At 40.2% G+C, this 26,639-nt stretch overlaps 1 protein-coding gene across 3 annotated transcripts in view; it reads right to left on the bottom strand.

The window, feature by feature from the left end:
- Positions 1–26,169, bottom strand: part of GOLIM4 (golgi integral membrane protein 4) — a 34,081-nt gene extending 7,912 nt beyond the window's left edge. Inside the window, exons 1-10 of one of the 3 annotated variants that reach the window (XM_009820917.2) lie at positions 25,930–26,169; positions 11,045–11,119; positions 9,807–9,856; positions 9,010–9,063; positions 8,340–8,490; positions 7,028–7,110; positions 6,353–6,436; positions 3,262–3,429; positions 2,104–2,436; positions 608–846 (exon numbers count right to left, since the gene is read on the bottom strand). In XM_009820917.2, the coding sequence (XP_009819219.1) occupies positions 608–846; positions 2,104–2,436; positions 3,262–3,429; positions 6,353–6,436; positions 7,028–7,110; positions 8,340–8,490; positions 9,010–9,063; positions 9,807–9,856; positions 11,045–11,119; positions 25,930–26,116 (1,424 nt within the window). In that variant the 5' untranslated portion in view covers positions 26,117–26,169. The remainder of the gene's footprint in view (positions 1–607; positions 847–2,103; positions 2,437–3,261; positions 3,430–6,352; positions 6,437–7,027; positions 7,111–8,339; positions 8,491–9,009; positions 9,064–9,806; positions 9,857–11,044; positions 11,120–25,929) is intronic. The other 2 variants (XM_059822468.1, XM_059822470.1) reach the window with 2 other exon arrangements.
- Positions 26,170–26,639: the final 470 nt, after the last annotated feature.

Raw genomic sequence — 26,639 nt, 5'->3', positions numbered from 1 at the left:
AAAGGCATGCAGAAGCTACAATATCATGAATATAACTGCGTTCACAATAACTTTATGACACTAACAGGGTGTTGGTTTCTCCTGGAATCATGCTTTTTTTGTCTCTACAATGCAAATAATACTAGTTGCTCTTGTCCAGAAAGTCCTCATGGAATTACTTAAAAACAACATCTCGCATTTAAGAGGAACTTTAGCTTAGGTACCTTAATGCATATCTGATACCGGAGCTCCTCAGCACTGCAAGACTATAATTGCTGCTTAGTGCAAAATAATTACTAATTTAAAGCAAGCTTTAAGACAAGGGGCATTGTATGCCAGAAGTCCCTAACCTTCTCCAAGGACACGCATGGCAATGTGCACTCATTACTCCAGACTTCAGAGGCTTCCATAGTAAAAGGGGGGGGGGGGGAAGAGAAAATAAAAAAGGAAAAAAACCTTAAAATAGCAATCAGATTTATCCTTGGAAAGAAGGAGACGAGGGTCACTGAATTTAGTTTCTGGGCAGTCTAGGTTTATAGCATTAAACCACCCTCTTTTCAAAGGTGGTTGGTGGAAGCCATAAAACCTAGAGCACAGACTATGACAAACTCATGTAAAAGAATTTAACCTTAGCCGGTTCTTATAGAGTTTTTCTCCTTGTTCTGCCTGTTTCTGCAGCTGAAGCTCTTTTTCTTGAAGCTCTTGCTGCCGTAATAGCTGTCCTTGCAGCCTTTGCTGGTGCAGTGATTCCTGATGTTCTCGTAGCTGATTGGCTTCCTCTGCTCTTTGGGCTGCAAGATGCTGTTGCTCTAGTTGTTGTTCATAAGCTGGCTTATGTCTTTTTGTTACAGCTTTTGTTGATGTTATCTGTCAAAGAAATATGTTAGTCACAAATTAATCATAATTTCAATGATCAGAAACAAGCATGCAGAAACCTGTGACAAGAGGGGAAAATTATGCAGATGCTACATGCAATAGGCAGAATTACAGCAAAGTTATCTTAAGTTTTCTTGTCTCCGCTTAAAGTTTAATTATTTTTTTGAGCACACACTGGAAGTGTTGCGTTTTTTGTGGAAGACATGGGGAAGGAAGAGGAGATAATGGGCTGGGGGAAGCCATGCTTTTCTTACACATCAGTAATAATGAAATGCCCCAACATATTACCAGTAAAAGGAAGGTTTGATGGCTGACAATTTAAACAGCAAATATGCTTCCATTGCTTTAACTGGTAACTTCAGTAGGGGTTGCTCTGAGCCTTAAGTGAGACACTGCACGTTTTTTTACGGTCAGCAGTAACTTAAACTAACTCCAGTTTCACAGCTTAACCTATTGCTGCTGTTCTAATCCACCGCACCTCTCCAAGAGTGGCTTCTCATCACACTGGAGTTATAGAATTAATCTGCTAGGAGAGTAAGTGTTTACAAAGCCTAAGGTGAGATTAGTAAAATGTATTTTCCACTGGAGATCCAACCTAGAATGTAAATCCAGGATTTGCTGGTTTTATATAGAGCTGCATAGAGTAAGACTTGCCATTGCTGCGCACTGATTTCCCCTGGCTATTTTAGTCATGTTCATCTGGCTGTTGAAATTTCCTGTCAAATGACAGCAAACATTTAGATGGAAATGTGTTTACAGAAGGTGGGTATACCTGACAAGGAAACACACTACAGTTTGCTGAGATGCATCAATTAGTAAGGCAGGACAGCTCTCCACCAAAGTGCTGAAGATAAGTCTCATTCTATCTTCTTCCCATCAGCTACCACAGGCCTCAAATTTAAAGTAGGAGATGGGATTCAACCTGACTGCTCTTTTTTTCCATCTGTTGCTTTTTATCAGCAGAATTAATGTTCATTAAGCTGCATTTGGCAAGCACTACAGCACGTGTGTGCTGAACTTGAGCCTGAATCCTATGCATCCAAGTGCTCTGAATCCCTAATTTTCTATAAATATGACAATAATTCTATCTAAAAAACAGTAAGTGCTCTGAAGCCCAAACTTTCTATAAATATGACACTGATTTTACCTAGAAATAGGCGAGTGCAATACAGGGCCAGCAACGATAAGAGATGCCTCCATTTAAACAGCAAATCTAATCAACTAGTAGAAAAGAGCAGAGCTCCATACCTCTGAATGAAGATGATCACCCAACATGTTGGTTTCTTCTTCTTTCTGTTCCTGCTTTTTCCACTCATGCTCTTCCGGTACTTGATCCTGTTCCTCCTCTAAGTGCTCAGGCTGACCTGCCTGCTCCATTTCTTCCTCCTCAAGTTCTTTTTTGCGTTCCTCTTCAACTTGATCAACATGCTGCTCGTCATCCTCTCCAGCTTCTTGTTGCTCCTGAATATTTAGTTCCTTGGCATGCTGGCCCTCATTAGCCCTTCTTTGCAGATGAAATGGCTCAGCTCTGTCTTCTTTTTCCTGGGTATTTATTTCTTCTCTCTCTTTTGGCTTCTCATTCTGCAAAACATACACAAGATTATGTGTGCACAAGATATTATGGATTTCGTATTTTCAAGAGAGCCAAGGACCAGATATGGATGCCTTCATTCCAGCCTGCAGTAGTGAAGCTGTTGTCAGGGGAGCCAAATGCCTACTTTGGAACAAGCTACCCCGCCTGCCAAATGGTATCAATACCTGATTCTTGGCTCTGTGCAGCTACGTAAGGTGTGGTACAACTGCATCATGAAGTAGGTTAAGCCTCATTTTATCTGAAGTAGAACAAAAACCTATTACAATTCTGTATCTGCAAAGGAAGCTTTGTATTTTTATTTCCTCTAAGTTCTGCTGGCCAAGAACTCTTGTAAAACAAAACCACAACTGATATTGTAACTTCTAGACTTTACCCACAACTTTGCTTTTTTTCTTTTTGAACATGGGGTAGTATGCCAATTTTAAAAATACTGACTTCAAGTGTGCTACTGAAACTTTATAAAACATGTGAAAAGACAATTCTTTCAGAACTTGTTAAAGCTTTTCTGTAACACAAGATATCTAAAATTTTAGACACCAGTTATTATTAAAAAAAATTAAGATTTTTAGCAACTCCCTAAAACAGTTTACGTAAACCAGTTTTAAGTGCATTTACAGTCATGTGAGAAAGGTCATCATGAATATATTTTTCTGCTACTCAGTAAGATTAAACTGTTCCTTACTACTTTACTCAAGAACTGACAAACATGTACAATTAAACATATGCTTCTATTGGAAGTTAAGCACATAGCTAGTATTTTGCTGAATAAGAACGATTTCCTATCGCATCTGTAGCTAGTCAGTACTTTGTACCTCCTTATGCTCTTCAGCTACAGCTTCGTGGTGTATTGGGAGGTCACTGTGGGAAGATGGTGCTCGCACCCCCGGTTGCTCGTTTGGTCGTTCTAACTTCTCAGGCTGTCGGAAACTTGGCATTTTGTTGAGCGTGTCCTTCAACTGTTTGTATTCCTCCACCTGGGACTAAAGTTAACACATTAATTATAGTGTGTCCAAATCAATTTCTTAATAAAATATAGTCACCTCGGAGTGAACTTGCTGGCAAGACATATGGTAGAAAGACTCAATATTCACATCAGAGCAAATACCAGGGAGGAGAAGGGATGGGAGCTTTTAAAATTGGTTGTTTCCACACACTAGATAGCATTGATTCATCACAATCTTTTCGGCCAAAGTGCGCATGCATACAAAGTATATTAGAAAAATCTCTGTGGGACAAAGACGAAGATGTGTTTTATTCATGCCAAGCAGGAGAATTGTCAAAAGGCGATGATGCAGTTTTCTTGGCAGACTAAAGAAAGGGAAATCGAGAGGACCGCAATTTCTCCTTTACTGGTAGAAAGAAGTGCAGTTCTTTCAGAAACAGTAGCTTTAAAGTATATATATACACATCATGAAAATGCCAAATCCTCAACATTTAGACAGGTGTTATACAAGACAACAGCCAACATACAGAACTGAGGCAAAGAAAGTTATAGTATACCATTGGTGAAGAGCAAGGGAAAAAAAAGAAGAAAAAAAAAAGAAGAAGAGAGAAAACGTAAATTTCTAAAGTCTTCCTGAAATGCAACAGTAAAATGTTGTAATTTGATTTGCTGTTTAACTTTGTACAAGACCAGGGTACTTTCAAAAAGCTTTGAAGTCCAGTATGAGAATCCAGACTGGTTGGTACACCAGTCCCTGTCTATACAGCAGACGTACAAGAAAGATTATCTCAAAGTAAAATTTTTGAGATGGACAGGATTTATAAAAGCTGACCAGCTGCATGTACAAAAGGTGATGACCCACGAGAGGGTTTCTCTGTCGCTCCAGTGGTAGAGGTGGGTGTGTTTACTACCCATTTTGAAGCTGGAGGCGCATTTCATAATCCTTTTTAAAATTCAGGTTAAGAACTGGCTACAGTTGACACTTGGTGACTGTGTACATCATTTTGTGTGTTATGTGGTATCATAGCAATCAATAGTACAGCAGACAGGCATGATGCATTGATGTACAATGCAAAATACTCATACAAAACAATATCCACAGTGCTACAGATTGACATGATGCAATGCATAACAGCTCCGAAGCTAGACGCACCTCGAAGCATCTTCAAAAGACTATGGCATCCATTAAAACAGACGGGCCTAAAAGCAAAGCAGAATGCACAGTAATTACTCTTGTCATTCCAGAGGGATACTACTGCTTCCTGATTAACTGCTGGAAAGTCCAATAAGAAATTTTAGAGGAAAAAATAGTATTTACTTAACATAAGACTAATATGCAGGTCTCATTTTTCCCACACACACTCGCTGACCATGCAGAGAGACTAATATACTGGGATATTTAAACAGTGCACATCCAGATCAGAATTCAAGTACTCCGTTCCACTGCACAAGTCGCTAAGCTGAACATTGCGATTCAAGGCCATAGCCTGAGAGGTATTAATACTGACAGAAAGATAGGGTTTATAAAAATATATAATGAATCTGTCTGGCTGTTTGAACTATGGAAAAGTACAAAGATTACAATGCCTTAAAGATTCAGGTCACAAATTCATTAGTGCAGTATTGACTACTGATATTTAATGTCTAGAATACACTTAGAAATAGAGGGGTCATTTATTGAGCTGTGTTTCTAAGCAATAATCCCTTGTGAACTTTCGGTAGCTGGTTTGTAGGAGAGAAAGTATGCAACTGTGCTAAATACCTTCTGTTCCGAAAGAATGTGCAAGACCCTTCTGTTGAAGGAAAGGTTCTCCATATGAGAAATGCCACATTCTGATTGCAGATAGAATGCCTTTGTGTGTCACAGGTTTTCTAATTAAAGAACTGAATCAAAGCCAGGAGAAGTATATGGACCTTCCCTTTGGATTTTGGTGAACCTTAAATCAGACCCTGCATCTGCCCATGTGGAATTTCAGATGTTGGCAAATACATACCAAGCAGCTAACGTGGCCAGTGAGAGAAGAGATTGAAATTAGCTGCCAGCACATTTTAGTACTGGAAATTAAGTTTCTTCATATATTTAGTCTATGAGGGACTTTCCTGGTCTTTCCCTATTTTTTTAATATCTACACATATTGACATGCACAACAAGCAGAACTGGGGAAAAAAAAAGATCCAATGCTTTTAGTGCTGCTAAAGATTTTGTGGACCATGAAAATACTTAAATGAAGAAAATTAGTCAGAAATACAAATAATTTCACACTGCCTCATTGCGTTCCTCGCTGATCTTTCACCAATAGTCTTCCTCTGCTCCAACATTACTCCTACTTTCAGATTCCCTGTGGCCTACACAGCTTGTACTGTCACAGCTGACTGAACTGGCAATAGTCTAACAAAGTTTGTGCTTCAAGGATAGTTCACTTGAAAATTACATTTAAGAAAGGTAATGCTGCTGCTTCTTTTTAACTAATTTGAGTTCCAGCTGGAGTTTACATTCCTCCGTATATACTCTACCTCTGTTGCACTGACGTATATAGCCTTATAAACCTTCCAATCATACATAAAAAGAGACTTTACAGTATAGCAGCATCCAGGTCTTTATAATGATACATGTGAATGTCAGAGTGTGGGATGTTAAACTAAGATAAGTTCTATCAGAGAAGACAGAGAAAGAAAGGTATTCGACAGCTCTCACGGAAGCAGAGATACTCTTCTTATCAGTAATACATGCACTCTTGGGCCTGTAATGCAGCTTTTTGTTTTCCGACAGCCCTATGATCTGTTGCAGCTTCTTCTTAAGAGCAACCCTTTAACTCATGCATTTCCCTGCAGTGTGCAGCATGGTGCTAACTGCAAATTCCCCATGCGAAAGGCTACATGCATAACATTACAGTCAGCTGAACTAGGAGAAACAAGTCTTAGGAAGGTTAGAGCTAGTAGAAGCTGCTTTCCTTTCTGACCTGTGCAGCAGCTAGTGCACTCTTGTGGTCTTCCAATGTCACTACAAGCTGGTTGTGTTGGGAGAGTAAGTTCTTATGCTGTTGCTACACAAAAAGAAGAACATTACACGTTTCACACACAAAGTTCATTCTAAAGGTAAATTACGTAGCCTGAGGGATTTTTGAACTAGGAAGATAATTCAATTTATCTCCAAAAGAAAATCCTGACTTGGAATGACAGCATTTATTTATTTAACATGGAATGCATATTAAACACGCAGAGAACGCAAGCATGCCAAGAAAGAAAATTTTGGAGGCCAGAATTTGTGTAACTAAAATAAAGTTAAAAGTTGGAGTAGATATTGATGAACGTTTAAAGAAACAGAGGTGGAAAACATTCATTTCAGCAAACTCAGTTTGCCAAAACACAATTCTTAACTTGCAAAGTCAATTTTCCAACTCCAGTTTCTATACTAAATACTTCTCTTTCAATTATTTTGTTTTTTTCAAATGAGCAGGTACCTAAAGTGCAGGTGGCGAAAGACAAGAAATCCAGTTCAGCCACAGTCCTCTCCTTTTTGCCATGTAACAGAAACTAGAAGTCTTCAGCATAGCCCATTTCTGGCTTGTTAAAACTTGGGAAAATTTTCCCTTTTTCCTAAAGGTTTTGAAAGTTCTCCTCAAAGCAAAGCCTACCTTGACATCTTGTAGCTGGGTGTGAATGTCTTGGTGAGCTTTTCTCAACTGTCTGTTCTCCTCCCGTAAGTTATACAGGGATTCTGTTTAGAAGAAATGACATATAGCATTTAGAGCTGGTCAGATTTATCATACTAAATTAAGCACCAAAATTAAGACTATAACACAAACTACATAACACCCTACACAACTGCTATAGTAGAAATGCATTAGGGTAATTGTATGGCTTCTTTACGTCCCTATAAAAAGCCTTATATTTTCAAGCAGAAAACTAAAATTTGGTAAATTTTATATTAGCGCACCCAGTATGCAACTGGAATTATGCATCAGTGCTCATGCTGGGGACTACAGACGGTGAAACTCATTACAGTAATCTGAATCTTTAAAATGCAGAAAGGAAGCCACCCGTCTCTCTTCCCCCACTTCGCATCTGGTGAGTGAGAATTTTATATCGTAGGACTAAGCTATTCTTTTCGAAGAGGTACCCAGATGGCCAGCATACTTAAAAAGCTTTACGTTCTGGGACCAGGGAGAGGGGCTTCTCTTCCCACTTCTTACATTATGTTTATGTGGAATATTGCAAGCGGACACAGGCAAGCTCTCCCACACTCCAAGCTGCTAGGCTGCAATCCAGCTCAGTCCAAGAGCTAGCTGCATGACTTCACTGGTGTGGTGCCAAGGCAGAACTAATAAACACAGCCTCTGCCTGCAAAATACTGTGCAGACAAAACTGCAGACAGCTCCAAAACTAACTCATGCGTTAGTGACACATGGCAGAAAGTGGCTGAAGGCCCTTGATGAGGAGAGCCCCATCCCTTTGCTCTATGCAACTGTGTACTTTGGATTGAAGAGGTCTGCAAACTGCAAAGAATCTCTTTAATAGGAAACTGGATGCCAAGAGTAAAAAATGAATACTTCATCCAAGTATACAGGTGCAACGTGTTTCAGAGAAGCTGATACATATAGAGAAAATGAGGTCTAAAATGTATATGAAGTCACTTCATAAAGAGGCACAATTAAATCTCTGATAGAAGCGGCAAACATTCTTAGATTGACTTTCATTTACAAAAAAGAGTAAAGTGGCAAATTGATTTTTCCAGGTTTATACAAGTTTTAGAACTAAACCTGGAAGACTGGATAAACCAGCCACTGACACTTGATGGGCTTTTAAGTGCTGTGTTTCTTACTATTTCTCTAATCTAGATAGAAACACGAATCACACATATGAATAGATTTCAGAAAGAGGCCACAGAAAATCATCAATGACAAATACACATTTTAATATGGGCAGCCAGATACAGGTTCCATATACCCTTCAGCTTTGAGATTTCCTGCTCTTTTTCCTGCTGCAGTTGTAAGTATCGCTCCTTGTGATCACTGAATGTTCTGCTAAACTCTTCTCCTTGTTTTCGGTGATCTTCCTCAAGGTCAGCATGCTGTTTCTTTAGTTCTTCATGTTGACTCTGCAAACACCAAGTTGGACACTGGAACAGTTCTGTATCTGCACATCTGGCTAATATTGTCTTTGGCAATTTGTTAAGTAAGTCCAGATGAATAGGAAGCATTCATAACAAGAAGTTTATTATTCAAAGCATGCATATTGCAGCTCCTCTCAAACACAAAATGATCTCTGTGATGAGTAGTCTCCTGTTCTAGGGCTACTTCACCTCACCCTGCAGTTGCATTGTCCCATTGGGAGCTGCTGAATGTGTCCAAGAAATTCCTTACATGCCAAACTATGTGAAGTCTGATAAGTCAGCGCTCCATACAAGTAATTGCATTTGGTAAGATTAAATTACCCACTGGAAAGCCTGACTAGGAAAAAAATGCAGTAAAGCATCTTTTAATGGTACTGTTCTAAGAGAAAGGCACCATTGATGTACTGACGTTCTGGAGTGAATTACCAGAAGCCAGTGAGGCCACATCTCCCTGACATAGCAGAATGCCAGTGTCCCGTGAAAGTGGATATCTCAGTTACCTACCTTTAACATCTGGTGTTGTACACTCAGTGCACTGTATCGGCTATTTGAGTCTTGCTGTAAAACGAAAACACTAGCGTCAAACAGAACAATACTGTCATTCCTCTAACCTCTGCACATGCAGTTATTTAGGAGTCAGAAGCCAAGGGACACAACTCCCCAGGAAACAAATTAATCTCTCCACTTGCTCTGGAACATACCAAGCATATATACTTTACACTTAACTGCAGCAACAATGTATTTTAACTTTGGTTACTCAGCTCACAAGCTGCTCCCCAGTTTCAACATGAAGTAGCCAAAAAATGCTAGTTTACTTGCTTTACAAGGAACTCTCTACAGGTCTCCGGGTCCTTTGCCAGATACAGCTTTCCTTCTAGCACACTTGGTACATAAAACAACATTTCTTGATGTCTTTATACTTTCCAGTCCAAAGACCATGTGTTAGGAAGTTATCACTGTCCTCTTCCCGGTGGACTAAGCTACAAAAAGATTTCTAGTGCCTTATTGTTCCCCCTGCCCCTTAAAAATGGTAACGTTATGTTTGAACTACCATAATATAAACAGGAAGATATTTTCTAAATTAGTTTTCTGGAAAGATATTAGGATGTCCTATTACGGCTCAAATAATTAGGAATTGCAGAGCACTTACGCATGCAGAGTAGAAACTGAATGAGTGAGCGTTCTTTCAATTAGTATTTTGTGAGGCCTCTTTGAACAGTTATAATTGCAAAGCATTTCCTTTTTCTTGCAACTCAAATAGCATCAACTATTAAAAACTTGTACTAGAAGTGATGACTTACCCTTCCTTTATTTAGCGTTTCCTGTGCTTCTAGTTTATAAACAAGAAAATCTACAACATAAAAGGGAAAATACTGATGAAAAAATCCAGGAAGATTGGAATCTGTACTTAAATAACGTAACTGTTGCATACATAAATTCTCTGACGAGCTGAATACTTATGCAATTACAATTTTCCAAAAGACCTTCAAAAAAACTACAGAGAATTTAACAAAATGCTCAAATTTTGACAAAATATTTTCATTAAAAGTGTCATAATATATTTTCATTAAAAAGTTTCATATCTTAGTGTGAGATACAGGGGTACAGGCTGAAGATTACGGATGGGTAATTAAACCTGTTACATGAACTCTCTCAGTAGAAGCCTAGCAGCATCATTTGAAAGGAAAAGTACATTTATAAATCATGTATTCTTGTATTAGGATAAAAAAATATGTACTTTAAGAAGTCTGCAAGTCTAGACTAAGTTTAAATAAAACAAAAATTTCCCCTTTTGTTCCTTGATCCTCTTTTCAGGAGTTGAAAATGCCAACTCCCCTTTGCATAGCAATGGGACAGCTCTGCACTAGATGGCACCAGAAAGCTATCGAGAACAGCACGGTAAGAACAATTTCTTACATGTTCTTAACCTTTACTAAAGCAGTTGTTTTAATTCAGCGGCTGAGTCCTCAGTTTTAGGAAAAATACAGGCTTTATTCTGAGAAGTGTAGTGAATTTAGAACAACAACAGACTCAGAAAAAACTCAGAGGATTGCATTCTGCTGAAGTTTCACACCTAGAACTTAGTTTTAATCAGAAAAAAGGTATGTAAGCATGTGTTTACCCTTAAGCATGTGTAAAAATACTGATTCAGAGTCTAATTTCACATTGGTGGAATGCCGGAAAAGTTCCCATGTTTTTGGTACAAGGTTTAAATTTTCAGCACGCCGGAATAGGATTTACACCTGCCCATACTCCACATAGGTGTTAGGTTTATGTACATCGATATACACCTATTTTCCACGTATACTATGCCATGTTGCAGTGATCTGTAAACAGTACTAAAAAGATGATTAGTTTTTAAAAAGATTAGATTTTAAAAAATCAATTAAAAAATTAAAATATGTACTAGAAAGACTGCCACAGATCTGCCAAGGTGGTCCAATGTGTTATACACTGGTAAATGGTTTAAAATTGAACAAAATACATCTGAAGTTACTTTCTAAAATAATCAAGTGAAAAGTGAAAAGCATATTTTTACCTTCTTTCGCTTTCTTATGTTCAAGCCTTTCCTTTTGTAATGACTTTTCTAATCTTGACCTGTGCTCATATACAACTGAAAAGAGAAATTTTGTACAGAATTGATTTTAAAAGTAATATATATAAAAAACACCACCCACCCCCAGCACGCCCAGAGAGCATTGGCACAGAACGTACCAGGAAAATACAAGTGGAATGAGGTCATAGGATAAAGGACTGTTTGTATCATTTGGGACAGTAACTTTTTTTTCTTTTTTGCATGCTTTATTGATCCTGAATTCTGGGTTATTTCCATTGCATAAACATAGAATGTGATAACAGTGCGATTTGTTTATGGAGACAGTCAGCTATGGTGGCTCTACACGAAAGCTACCAAATCCTCTTTCCTTCTTAGGTACGCAGGTACACATTTTCCCATGCTTTCATTCACTCCTGCCTTATTTGTAAAGAGACAAGGAAGTTAAGACAGGACAGCCTTCCTGCCAAGAGCAAATCCTTGCAGCAAACAAATTGTCACGAGGAGGGAAGAGATATGCACGCGAGCAGGACGGCTTAGAAAGGTGCAGTAGTACACCAGACAGGCTGCTTAGCCCTTATAAGACACGGAGAACCCGAGATATATTCCTAAATTCTTCCAAAAACTTGGACAATTCTTGTTTTCTGTGACCTTCTTTTTTCTAAAGCCCAGATCCTTTACACCATGGTGCTGTTGACCCACAAACCGCACAACAAAATGCTTAGGTATCATGTCCTCAGTTTCTTAGCAAGCACATGCCAACAGCAGGGTGTACACATGCGAAAGCACCCTGTACTTGCACGGAATAGCCACATAATCCGAAGAGGATTTGGGGTTCTTTGAGGGGTTTTTTTTTCACCCCTTAGTTAAGGGGATAAGGCAGGAAGAACAAAAGAAATCATCTGAAGAGCAAGGATAGCTAAAGTATAAAACTAAACTGGATGCTTCTCTGTTAGGGTAGGGCATCAGAGACTGCTTGTCAGGAAATCATTTCCCTTTGAGAGTAAACTTTAATCTTCACTGATTTTAAATTCATGTATACATTTTCTTTAACTGACTCAAAATACCTACACAATAGTCTAGAGATGAATGAAGAAGTGGTCTGCGTACAGCGCTTCAGCCAAAAAGCAACAAGCCGAGGTTTTAGGGGCACCACTCGTAGCACAACCTGCAACATCCTCAGCAGACCAGGTAACGGTAGTCACACAGTGTGTCACGTGGTGCGTCGCTGTCCCCTCCAGCAGGGTCACTGACTACAAAAAAATGCGTGTGGTTTTCTGGAAAGATGCTTGGACATCTTTGCCAAACTCTACAAGCCCTTGGAGCAGACATTGCTATCAGAAGAGGTGGTTCTGCTGCTTGTTCTTATACTGTCCTTCCCTTCGCTCTCACTGCTGCGGGTGATGGGACAGCAGGACCTAGCAGTTGGGGACAGGGCGTGTAACAATTTCTTCTGGTGGCAGTGCTGGCTTGTACAGTTTTTAAGAGAGCAGCACTGATGACTGGCAGTGACCTGGAATGCTGGGTGGCATGGCAGGAGACGCACTGCTCCAGGTTTGATGACAGAAAGCAGACAACCTTATTTCTAGAATTTTACAGTATGACAACTACCTTTGGTTGTATCAATGGTCTGAGAGACTAACTGTGCCATCTCTCAGGCTCTGACAAGAGCAGGTGCCTAATACAGAATACACACAACGAGTTTACGGTATTTCTTTGGCAATGTCTCCCAGCAATTTATGACTCCCAAAGATTGTCCAAGGCACCCACAGGTCCTTTTGCGTACACCATTCCAAAATGGATTTTACTTTTATGAATTTGTCTAATTGTTTGTTGTATCCACATGTATTTAGGACTTCCGATATCCTCTGGCAGAGAGTCCCACCACTTAGCTGCCAGTAAAGCAGCATTTCATTCAGGCTTGTGTTTTGAACACCGAGTTTCAGACATCTCTCAAGCGATGGGGCACATCAGTCCCTATTTACCCTTTCTCCACCACTCGCTAGACTGAAGGATCATTACCTGAAATAGCCTACCAAGTTTGAAGCAAAGGGAAGATATTAATTAATAATTCCTGCAAATGTACAATTATATTTGCTCAAGCTCAGTTTAACGTAAGTACTTTTCACTGTCCAAATTATAATTTGCACTCTTTTAAAGAGTTATTAAGTTGTATTAATGGAACGTGTGATTTTTCCTTCAAAACTAGGAAACTCATTTTCTGCGAAGTAAACCGTTGGTGAACACAAGCCTTCAACAGGAAGCATCAAATAAAGATTTGTATCTTGGCAGCCACAGAAAACTCCTCTTGCACCTTAAAACGTGTTCCTAATTCCACCAAGGTGCATTCTGCAGGCTCTTTAGCTACTGCCTTATCTACAAGTGTTTATGTTTTGGCTTAGAAGCTGGATTGCTAATCAATCCTTGTCACCTATCTCTACTTTGCTATTTATCTTCTAAAGTCAAGGGCATCAGTCAAGATGAACTAATGTATCAACATCCTCTGCAACAAAACAAGCATGTAATGAATATTCACAAAGTCATCGGCACGTAAGCTGTCAGAGAAGGAAAAAAAAATGGCAGCACTACAGCAATGGTTTTATCTAGGCACGGAAAACCGTGAATGCTGAATTACATTGCAAAAGGAACAGTGGTTGTAGCATAGCAACTCAGAAGAGAAATGAAAATCCATAATGGGTTTCCCCTCCCATGCAATCAGAGGTGGAAATAGGTTTTTTGGCAAACAGACTAAACCACAAATGGATTCAGAAGTAACATTTTCCATTTCACTTCGCTGTCTGTGAGCGTACCTTCCTCAGCTCCTCCCAGTGTTTTAACAAGTGTGTGTGGGGGGGGAACCCTGCACAACAAACACATAATGATAAGGGCAGGAAGAAAGGAGAAAGAGAATGCAAGTTTGGGCTTTAGGGACGGCGATGCTCTATACCTTTTCACAGCTAACTGCTTCTCTGCTGAGCTTTGACTTTCCTGTCTTCACCCTGCACTTTCAAGCAATGTCTCTACACCCCTACCAGGTAGCGCATCCTCACTGCTACCTTCTGCGTGCAAACCTTTGAAATACTGGAACAAAGCTGGCAATGTCTTAAAATAGCCCTTCAGATGGCCAAAAAGGGCTAAGAAAAACTTCCTCCTACACCTCTCCCCTTCCAGTTCATTTACTGGTTGGTTCAGCAATGTTTTTCTCTGATAAAAGTCCATAATGTGCAACGTAATGAAGATTTTGATTAATAAAATAATTATTAAGAAAGCATAGCTTCCATATTTTCTCACTTGCTCTTTTGGGGGAGTAGGTTGCAGGTCAGATTTTGTAAGTATATATAGGAGTTTATCTCCCATAAACATAAATCATTCCCACCAGTCAGGAACTTCCTAGGCAAGAGTCCAAACTACAAGTTTTGTTACTACAGCAGGGGATTACTCCTTCTTCACTACCAGCCTGGATACAAGATGTCTGAGCAAGAATCTCAAAGAAATAAATACATTGAAAAATATGTTTTCTATTACAGGTTTCCCAGCCGGGCGCGGTGGAACCTATATAAGGAATCTGGCAAAATCCTACTGGTGTGATGCACTGACATGGCCCTTCACAAGCTTTTTCATAGGGTGAGTTCTTAATTTTGTACTGATCTTTCCACAAGTAATTAAACTTTGTTTCTATGTTATATTTAATAGGATGGTGCAAAAAGGGGGAAAAACATTGTCATCTAATGGCTAATATGGACTATTCCAAAGCTGGAATAACTGCAAGTATCAGTTTAATTATTTAAGTTACCTATATAATGTAACCTACATGAACGAACAAAGAACAACATGAATCCACAGAGAGGTGATCCAGCCTCAAAGAGCAAAGACCAGAAACAGAACCAGTAACATCACAGCTAGTTAAAAGACTTTTCGCCTTCAACAAGGAAATATTTAACAGTTCTTGAATTGACCCCAGTTAAATCAAGTCCTTCATTTAAGATTTTTCTCATGCAGAAAGAAAAGTGGAGGAGAAGTGGGGGGGTGCGATGCCCTATAGGTTCTCAGAAGGTTACACCACTTTGACCATTGCTGAACGTTAATTGCAACACAGGAGTCAAGCAATCTGATGAAAGCAAGCTTGTTTAACAGTCATGGTTATTTCTCTTTGCTTTGCACCCCTAAGCAGTAAAACTTATTAAACAAAATCAGCCATTACTGTATATTTAAAAGAAAGTATTTCCTATTTTACATTATCAGCAATTTTGCAACTGTGTTGTTTTGGTATTTTGGTCTGTCAGAAGCATGATTCAAGACTCTAAAATAGCCCAGCTCCCACTATCTTACATACTGGAAAATAAAGCTTATATTGGGATTTAAATATACATGATACAAGAAATATTACTAATTTCATTTTTATTGTTCCTTATGCAATTCTGCAATCTTTCTCTGAGCTTACAGTAATACCTTTCATTTAAAACCAGCAGATTTCAGTAGTCTTGGCAACATTCAATGTTACTTTCTCTCAGACTGTGGCAGAGTTGAACTGAACCAGCAGTGTGTGGTAAGCCACACTGGCACTTCTCTAGTAACACTATGAAGGTCTGTAGAACATAGACTTGTTATAAAAATACGGTTAATTTCCAATTCTCGGCACTGCAGATAGAACCATTTAAAATGTGAACCCACGCAAATAGCTTTTCTGCTGAGAGTAAAGCATTTCTATGAGCCGAGGAAGAATCCCTTCAATATGGGATGTAGGATAGATTTTCTAGTCCAATGACAATAATAACAATTTTTATCTCAGAAGAGATTTCTTCACTTATCTGATGCTAACATTTCGTGTTGGGAGAACACATTATTAATATAGCAAGACCGGCTCCCCAAGCTTCCAGCTCTGTATATGACTAAGTCAGTGAATCTGGCTTCAAACAAGGAGATCCACTATTTCACTACTGATAATCTTATCAGAAACACATTATCAAACTGTGGGCAGCTCCTGGACAAGTATCAGGATTCCCCACCGTAGTACAACCCATACTGGTCACAGTATACACTCCACCCATTTCAAACATTCTTAATTAAGAGTTTAGCAATAAACGGATATTCCAGTGACGTTGCAAACATCTAAGAAACAATGCAAGTGTTCCCACAATAAAGACTAGAAAACTGTGTTTTAAGTATAGCACAAGAAAACAACATTACAGAAACCATATATTTACAATCTATTGAACAAAATATTGACGCCATTTCATATTTTATGCCCGTGAAGTTTTCTGTTTTGAATTTATGCAAAAAGGACAGAAATAGAAGCCAAGATAATGTGAAACTGATTGTGTGTGAAAACCAAGCATTCTTCTGCCTTAATTATGGAACAATTTTGCATACAGGCAGGGATGGACTACTCTCATTTTGTTCACTAAAACCACAACTAGCACTGTGTGCAGTATCACAATTGAATTTACTTTAAAATAAACTCCTACTCTTTTCATTTTACTCACATGAAGAACAATCAAGTGATAGCTTTCTCAAATTACAGCCAGTTACTGCAAAAGAGCAGAAATCCTTCTGGCAAACTAAACCATGCATTGGCAGTTGTGCTTAAAAATAACCACTGCTTTGACTTAATTCTCTAGTCATTTATATTGCTCTGAGCATTAATAATTTTAAGAGAGAAGTTTGTATTTAATATCCAGATCTTCATATTCAAGCGTTTTGTAGTGTCTGTCATAGACTTACCACTGATTTCAACTGCACAAGGAGAAAGCAGTAACATCTACTGCTTTCAAAGATCCTGCACCAAAAATAACCTATCCATTAAAATAAATCTGTTCCTCTAACTTAGTCAGTACTCCAGTAAGAAACTAGACTGAGAGATCCCATTCTCTTGAGAAAACTATGGAGATTTGGCTCTGACTAGCTTGAGCGCAGGCAGCTAGCTATATATACACCAGAGCGATGTCCCACCACACTGTGCTCCCAGTGCAGAGCGGTTCTACACAAATGAGATACACCACTGCTACTAAAACAGCTCCCCACAGAGCTGTGGATGGAGACTGAGCAAGTGCCTGTGCTTAGGTCGAAGTTTAGCCATAAACCAGATAAGATCCACCCAAAGATAACAGAGAACTGACTACATGTATTTTTATATAACATTTTCAATCTTGGAACACTGAAATCTTTTCTGGGTAAGTTGGAATACATCTGAAAAAACAAATAGTTTGGAAATTACCTGTATCCTGGTAGTTGACATGACACTGAGTGTTGTGAATGCATTGAAGCTCACAGCTGACTCGTTAACTAACACTGTGAGACTCCTACTTTTGGCTCCACAAACTCCAACTCAGTCCCTGGTGTCTTGCCCAGGACAAGAATTATCACCGATGCTCTCTGTGAAGCTTGTCTTCTATCAAGGGGTTTTCACACACTAACATTGCAGAGCTTGGTAACAGATTAGACATGGTATCAGAACTAATTGTGAGAGAACTTCAAAAAGCTCTGGAATGTGTGGAGAGTTCAGATAAGCATATTATAAGAAAATTCACGTGCTTATCAAACCTTCAGCTTTGCATCCTCAAAACGAAAAGAAATCTGAAGCACAACATGGAGAAGTGTGGCAGATCGTAAGTTTTCCTTGACTTCACTTCTGGAAATGGGGGAATGCTGGGGAATTTGGCCCACTAACACAGTTCGCCCCAGAAACACATGCTTATATTTCTAAGAAATCCTTGTGGCCTCTACTCAACTATCAGGATGACATGAAAATTAATTTCTAAACTGGAGTAAACATCTACGTTTAATAGAATCCTTTTACTCCACCCTGCCTCATGTACTCCCTTTCTTAGAAGTCAATAACACCTCGAGGAAACAAGAGGTTTAAAAACAAATTGCAAGTAAAACATAATGATAGGTTGGGATATAGGGAGGTATTTATCATGTTGAAACAGTAAACTGTAATAGCTACTGCTAAAAAGAAAAGTTTGAGAAGAGGTATTAAATGCAATTAAATATTTAAGCCCTAACTGTTAGGCTTCAGACATGACTTTTACTAGGAAAGAGATGACATTTTCCATCCCAGAAAAGATTTCCTGTGCACTCCACAAAAGATTTCTTCCACCCTTTGGTGCCACCCATGGTTATGACATGCTGGGTCAGATTAGCATCTCACCTTGCATATGCTGTTTTCTATACACCTATCTATGCTAAAGATTTTTTTTAAGTGATGATAAATGCAAATAGTTCAAACAAAACCTGTTTAGTGATTTTAGACTTAAATTCTTAAAGTTCGCAGATTTACGTCTCAAAAAATTGCATACCCTTCTCTTTTTATGATTTTCTTCTCTCCATTATTCTGTCTTTTTTGTCACATGACACATCATTTTGAAGAAAACACACAAACATTCAGAAGAGCTGCAGAGACAACAGCTTCCTTCTCACATCATCTCTGAATGGCTGGGTCTGCTCAACTCTCAACTCCAGGAGACGAGGGCCTGTTCTTTCTCTCAAAATTGTTTTAGACCTTCTTTTCAATTTTATGCAGAAGTCTAGTAATTCTATCCTCGTGGTGTTAGGATCTATATAAATACATATATTCAGAAACTAGTGCAAAATCAACATTGAAGAAAAACAACATAATCTATAGATACACATTGTTTTAACGGTCTCTCCTAACTGAAACGTATCTTTGCATTTTTATCATAATGGAATATGGCAAAAACTGATGTAATAGCTATGGTTATCACCTTACAAAACTGCTAAACCGCTTCCTTAAATTAGACCTCGAGAGCTCTAACACAGGGGACTTGGAGTCAGCTCCAGTTGTACGTTTCAAAAAACGGCATACAGAAATCAATAGTTTGAGTTAGTGGTTCGTAATGCTTTTTGGTAACAGAATATCACTGTCAAACCTCAAAATACGCATCCAATTATGACAGACTAACTGAAACACTGAAAATGGCATTGTTCAGCGTGGTGGCGTGGATAGGAATAGTCTGCTTACTATGCCCTCCAGGAGCACAAGCAGGCCATACTTCTCTCAACATCTCTGTAATTAAGCCCTGGAAATGACTGCCAAACTTGGGGATCTGAGTCACCTCAGGAAAATAAGATACTAGGCTGATTTCAGATACCTTAGGGGGAAACAAATGTGGAGGAAAAGGTGGAGTAATTGCAGTTTCTTTTATTTCTTAATTAAAGATACATAGTAGAAAAATCTTGGGAAGTTTGGTTTATGCTAGATCACCAGAAAAATATCAGAATTGCATCCAGCTCAGAAGACCCTTCTTGAAACTAGGAACAGCTTCCAAACAGGCTGAATTCCTTAAGTGCTTACCTCAGGCTCCAACATGACTAGAAATTCATGCACCTGAATCCTAAAAATCACAAGAAAAAAAAAAATCACCCAACAAAGATTCTGCCTTAGTTAGTTGTTCTGTATAGTTCATTTTTTCAGCAATCTGAATTATTTAACTTTCACTACCATTAACCTCAAAACAGCACCTGACTTTTAGCAGGACAGACTTAATTACTTTTGGTATGCAAGGATCCTATTCCAAACTGAGCGAAGTGAACTGTATTAGCCACAAATTGCTGGCAATATTCTCACCACTATATAAGAGATGCTATAATGCGTATTCAAATCTCGTTGTGGGTGGAAACATTACTCATAAGGTTGTCCCACCCGGGCTGATGAGCCTGTATCCTGCCCAGCAAAAACAACCATCCCAATGAGACAATGGGTTTGGAACATCGTATTTAAGACAAGAATTCAAGCGGTTTTACTCATGTAGGAAGTAAGGAAGTAATTCCACTCCATTGTTTAGGCTTTGTTTTTAACAGTAAAGCAATGATCTTAACTGAACTACTGCAGGAGTACCTAACACTCAGGCATTAACTTTAAGGTTTTGTCAGTACAATTGCAAAGTCACAACCACCCTAGAACTCTTTCCATACAGTGTGCTTAGCACAGCCAGATATCGCTTGAACTATGCTGTTGACTACAGGATTTCTGGCTCGGTTTGCAGCTACAGTTGTCAGATCATGACCGCCGCTGTTTCACCCGCTGCTTCTCTACTGGTCTCCCTCCAACAAAGCTGATGATGTTTTAGGTGATGCAGAAGCTTCTGTCAAACCTTTGCCTGCTAGGAACATGTGACAGAAGATGACTGTTGAAGCAGCCAGAATGCAAACTTGCCAAAGTATCCACCCATCTTGCATCACTCCTTCTCTCTCAGCTCTGAAGTGTTCATAAACCCAGATAGATCAATCACTCACAAGCTTTAAAAGGCTTAAATCGTAATCAGTAACAAATAGTTTCAGGATATTGGCTCTATCTTGCATCAATCTGTTAGCTACCAGGCCCAATATTAAACGGGGGGGGGGGGAACAAAACCACCCTATTACTTCATCCTGCTTAGCATTCCTTCAGACTACATGCTCTGTGATCTTCAGCCCAGATTCCAACTTGAGTGCAGATGTAACATTGCAGCACTGGTAGAAATTTATCCTGGCAGTATTATGCCCACAAGGAAAGTGATTTAAGAGCATTTGGGCACAGATTACAGGAATGAAAAAAAATAAATATGGGTATTTGCCCAATTTGTCTTTCCAGTCACAGAATTTAGCTGCTGGGACTCTTACTATGGACCTAGAAGCAACAAACCAGCTCCCCAAGTTAAGTGAACCAAACAAAGCTCTAGCACCTTTTCTGTACTCAGATTATGAAGAAGTCTTGATAATTCCAGATAATGCGAAATCTTCAGGTTGACTGCAAAACAGACATATAGCTATCTAAATATACATTTTATACATACATATATGTACATACAAATGCATATATGAATATACATTTACAGCATATCGATCTTCCATACAAAAATTTTGCACAAATAATTTCAAATGTTTAATGTGCTTTTAAGTATTTAGAACATTAGATACCCAGTGGAAAATGTGAATGGAAGTACAAAAGACAGATTCTTAGATCAGGCAACAAACCAAAGCATACCATTTCAGTAAGCCAGGTAGCAGAATTAGGGATGCTGTATTTGCCATTTCATGCAGTACTGTACTTGGTGTTGAAGTATACCCACGTGCCAACTGCACACAGAGAACTAACCTCTACTATTACAGTGCTACAAGAGACCTTTCAGATCGCAGATAGCAACACACGATCAAAATAAGCGTTGTAGTGTTACGTGCAATCTGAAACTAATAGGAATGACAGGAACTCAGGCTGCTGTTGTTATGGAGAACAACCAAACCATATAGGAGCTGCGTAGATGTAGCTCTACTTGTATGATGCACGTGAAAAATAAGCCATCAAAAGCACTGTTAGTTCTTCCTAGCTCTGCCAACTTAACATACAAGTTTAAATAGAGTACTATAATAGAGGGGTGAGATAGTGAACTACATCCATACCTGTAGGTACTTCACTAAGAACAGCTTTGGCATCTACATAGTTAGCATGCAGACAAAATAAATATTAACCACTAAAGGACACGTGGAACTATGATGTAGTATTGTGATGCATTATGCAAGTCTCTGTACGTACAGCTGCTATAGATCTGACCAGCTTCTAGCAGGTCAACTCCAAGGAGGGGCCTTGGTTTAGGACAAATGGCACAACAGGCACAGAGGAATTCCACATTTTCAGCTGGTGCTTTCTAGAGCTGGATCAGATAGCTTGGAGGAAATCCACACCTTGTCTACAGTACAGCAAACTCAGAACTCAAGTTCAGAGTCCCTGCTGGGTTGGCTCCCAAGATTACAGTATGGTCTCAGACTGCAGAGATTGCCTGAAGCCATCAGATAGATACCTTAAGACTCTAAGAGAAAGAGCAGGAAAATTAAGGTAGTAAAAGACACTAAATGTAAGCTGGTATTAGGATAAGGGATTAAAACAGATTAAACAGATTAAAATAGCACACGAGGGTTTACTTAATACCCAGAGGATGAGAAGACAGAAGCTGTAAGGGCTAAAAAGACATTTGTAGAAACTTTCAATCTTGAAGCAGTCAAAGATATGATCAGGTTCATCTACAGTCGTCAGTGTGTTTCTGTTCTAGCAGCTGAAGTCTGTTCCTACATGGCCAATAGTTTAAGACTTAGTTTGACATATCTTTGTAGGAGGCAACTTTGTTAAAGAGATAAAAATGCCAAAGTTAAACATTCTTTTTTGTGAGAAGTTTTGCTTTCAAATACAAAATCTTCTAAATGTGAGCTGTCTAAAGGTGGTGAGCTTAAGATCCCAGCCTCTCCAAACCAACTATTCTTATCATGTTCCCCAAGTCTGCCATCCTTCCAATCACAGCCTGGTCTTATTTCAAGAGTGAGTACCTGAAGCTGTGAACACCAGAAAAAGCAGAACTCCCTACAACAACAATGTATGCAGCCCTCTTCAGATCAGGTGCATGGGCTAAACGATTTTGAGACCTCTTCCTGCACCATTTAGTGATCTGTAGATTCTGCCTTGGTAGACAACAGTGCTATTTTCCCACAAGTACAGAAGATTTAGCCTGGTTCACGTGCTGCGTTTGAGCAAAACAAGGCAATGAAAATGATAAAAATCTAAGACGACGGGCTTTTCAAGCAAAAACAGAAAGCACTGCTCATTCAGGCATGAAGAATTGGCAAGTACCAAAAAGAAGGTTCTTATTACCTACATGGATGAAAAAACTAAAAAACTGTGCAGAGCTAGAAAAATAGTAGAGGGGCAGTAAGAAGTGAGGGGAGGCTACACTCTGAGCTATATCTGAGGATCCTTCTTAAGACTTTGGGCAGACCAAAGGCATTCAGGTCCAAACCTGCGACCTTATACATAAACTTAGGAGTTGCCTATGATCCTTAAGCATTTCACAAACTGACTCAAGTTTCACCCAGAAACCCTAACAGTGTTCCTCTGTGTACAATCAGGAAAGCAACTGCCTTTATAGGCCCCAGCAGTCACAACAAAACCCAACTGAAATTCAGAAAGCAGGCGATATTTCACTGTCATCCAAGCGTTTCAATTCAGTCAGCCTTCCAGGAGCACAGGCAGCCTGGCACACTGCAGCCTCAGGATCCTCAAAAGGACAATTTTAAGAAGTTCCTTTTTTTTTTTTTTTAATTTAAACAATAAAAGCTTACTGACGAAATGTTTGTTCAGGAAGTAGAAGTCCAAAGTTCGGTACTCTCCTCAGCTTGTAATGAGCTTTAAAGTCTTATTTAAACACCCAGAAAAGAGCTGTAAACACTAAGAAATCAACGACTGTTGATAAAGCACCCTCTTTTCCTCCTGGCAGTGCTATGTCAGTGACCTTGCCCTTTAACTGGTTCCTGTTTAAAAGATCTCAGAGTGCTCCCATCATATTTCAGGCCCCAAAGTTATCTCTAGACCAGTATCTGTAGAGAAACTGATTACGCTGCATGGAAAACGTAAGTTGCACTGCTTTAGTAGTGATACATTTTGTTGTTCTCATAAGAGAATAAACTCAAAGAATAATCTCTCGTGTTGTTAAGGACAGCAAAGATATTCTTACAGAGTTTTTTTTGTTTGTTTGGCAACAGAAACCTTGTTGATTTAAAATCCAGGCCATTTAAAATCAAAAGTTCAAAGTGCAGTCAGATACTGCACCTGCAAACACAGGATCTTCTGTCAGCATTTTATGTTGTTTCAAAGTCTCTGTTTAAAGATAATTCCTTCCTGTTGTTCCATATCAAAGAGTTAAGTAGGAAAGGTTCAGAAACGGGTTTGGTGTTGTCTATCACCAGTTAGCATGGTGTTCGTGCATCTCCGGGTGAGTTGGGCTGAGGCACAGGTCCTGAGTTCTCTATGTTCTCCTCACAAATAAACTGCTACTGCAAAAATCCAAGTGATTATACAGGGCAGCCCATCCCAGAAAGAGTCATTAAACATACAGGGAAAGACAGAGAAGAAAAGTTCATTTCTAGCTCGATAGGCCCAAGTCCTCCAAAGTCCTTACGCATACAGCTTCCATTTACTTTAGTGGGAGATCAGGCATCAAATGCTTGCTGCTGCGTTTAGTATGTCTCTGGGCTCTCAGCCTCACCCTCTTTTAGGTATATTAGCTATTGCCATAATACAGGAAATTTTTAAAGAATCAATTTTATTGTTACATTATTATTTCCCTTGTGTTCTGTGACTTAATTGCTAGTAATTTTTTTTTTAAAAAAACAAGGTTTACTGGTGCCATACTAGGCATAGATAAGATCTCCTGCTTAATAGGCTTGATACATTGCCATGGGTCCCAGAACCATGTGAATTCATTGCGTTGATAATGTTTTCAGATTCTGGTCCATTATTTTACATTTCTCACTGACACACTGAAACAAGCACAAGAATACTTATATAAAACGCAGCAACGTCACTGCATTTATCAACTACTAATTGCATGATGCTTCCATGAACTTGCTTGGATAGATGATGGCTACTCAAAATAATATTTCAGACACGGAAAGTTTAAACTCACAGTCCAGACCCAATATATCTGATCAAGAGAATCTCTCATCTGTTCTAGGATAAAGTTTGTTGCATGCTCCTCTTTGGTATAGCCAGAGCAACAGAAAAAGCTAACTTGTTGAATTTTAGCTTGAGAACAAGGTGTTTCTGTGCCCTCTTCAAATACCATTGGCAAATATACAGACTAGCAAAACTAGCCCTTTAGCCATCTGCCACACACCCATCTCCCAGCCAAACCTTTACACCTTTTTCATGACTAAAATAAAGGTTTCTGTCAATTTTTTCCATGGCATTACCTGGAATTGGCCTGAAATTGAAAGACTAAGTAATGATAGACTCAGATTGTAGCTAAACATATTCAAGTAACACATCACTATAAGAATCTAACAGCACAAGCCCAATTCCGCGCTCCCTGCATAAAAACTGTATGCTTCCAGGCATGCTTTTATGTATGCTTCCACAGTGAAAAGTATGGTTGAAGATCACCGTGAAGTTAAGTACTGTTACAGCTGCTAGAGCAGACCACTCTTATTCTTGTTTTATACAGTTTTGGGAAATAAAAACTCTAAAAAGAGTTTTTTAAAGTTGGCTCTGGACTTTGTATATGTCGACCTGATAATCTTGCACTTAATAATTAGAGAGGTGCTGAGGTCTTGCACTTCCTAGAGCACTGACGCTTCATGTAGATATCTGCTGCTTTGCATCTGATTTCCGGACATGCAGATGTCAGACATCGGCATCTTTTTGATGCCACCCACATTTGGTGCATCCTTAAACCAAGATACACAAGCATCTGTATTTATGTGGCCAAGAAATTCAAAGTTATTCCAAAAGTAATAGAATAGCCTTATCCAAATAACTTATTTGAACTTTACTTTCAAATTACACTTTAAAAAAATGCTTTCTTAGAATACTCCTCTCCCTCCTGGAGGTATATAAGGTGAATGCTGCCCAGGAACTGCAGCCTTGCATTTTTGCAGCTGAATTTTTTCTCAGCAGCATAAAATTAATACTGCTAAGACAACGCAGAAGCACGCAAAAGTCCCAGAACTGGACGTGGTCTGTACTGTTAGATGAGCAGCAGGCAGTATGCCTTTTACCATTTATACCAGGAACTGCAAAGTGATGTGCAGTCCTTTGGGAATAAGAGTCACTCCATAAAACGTGTGGGAGTGAGGGGGAATTACAGCTCTCTAGGAGTCCATGACAAAAACTCACACTGAGTTCAGCGCAGCTAGGATCCTACCCACGGTTAGATATCAAAACCCCGCAGGCTGGAGGGAGAGAAGGAGACGAAGCAGCATATAAGGAGCAAAACTTTGTGAGAGGCTGGACAGCTGGAGTTCAGACTTCCCCAGAGGAGGAGGGGGAAGAGGAGGGTATTCTGCAAGCCTTAGGAAAGGGCGGCAGAGGCTCCTGCCGGGGTAAGTACCTTGTAACTGAGCTGAGAGGGACTCCTGATGTTGCTGGTACTTGAGCGCCGTGGCCTCAGCCTTCCTCAGCTGGCCCTGCAGCTCGTAGTAGAGCATCGCCCCGTAGAGGAAGCCGAACACCACAGTCAAGAGCAGGAGGGTCTGGAAGATCCGCTTCTGTTTTCGGGAGCACATCCCGTTGCCCATGTCCCCGGCGGGGTCCCGAGGGCCCCCGCCCCTCACGGCTTAGCAGCGGGCTGCTGGAGGCGGCGGACGGCGACGAGGAGGCGGCATCGGAGGCCCCGGGCCCGCGCCGGGAGGAGGAGAAGGGAGGGACGGAGGGAGGGACGGAGGGAGGGACCGGCCGAGCGCCTCAGCCCCTGGGCACCGCCGCGGCCGCGACGTCCCGGGCGGCTTCGCCCTGCGTGCGGGCCCTGAGCGTCGGAGCGGAGCCGGCGGGACTCTGCGCGGCGCGGGGCGGGCGCCCCAGCCGCATGCTGCGGCCGCGAGGCTGCCCGGTGCTGCCCGGCCCTCCGGCGGCGGCCCCCGGCGGACTGTCCCGGCCCCCGGGTCCCCGCGGCAGGGGCGGGCAGCGGCGCTGGCTACCGCGGCCTGCGGGAGAGGGGCTGCGGGGCGGGGGCGGCTCCCGGCTCTCCTCAGGCGGCGCCTTCAGGCCGGCCCCGCCGCGGGGACCCGCCCGGCCGGTGGCTCCGCCGCCGCCACCTGAGAG

Source organism: Gavia stellata, chromosome 11 (assembly GCF_030936135.1).
Source record: "Gavia stellata isolate bGavSte3 chromosome 11, bGavSte3.hap2, whole genome shotgun sequence".
Classification (NCBI taxonomy): domain Eukaryota; kingdom Metazoa; phylum Chordata; class Aves; order Gaviiformes; family Gaviidae; genus Gavia; species Gavia stellata.
This window is presented reverse-complemented; position numbering and strand designations above follow the sequence as displayed.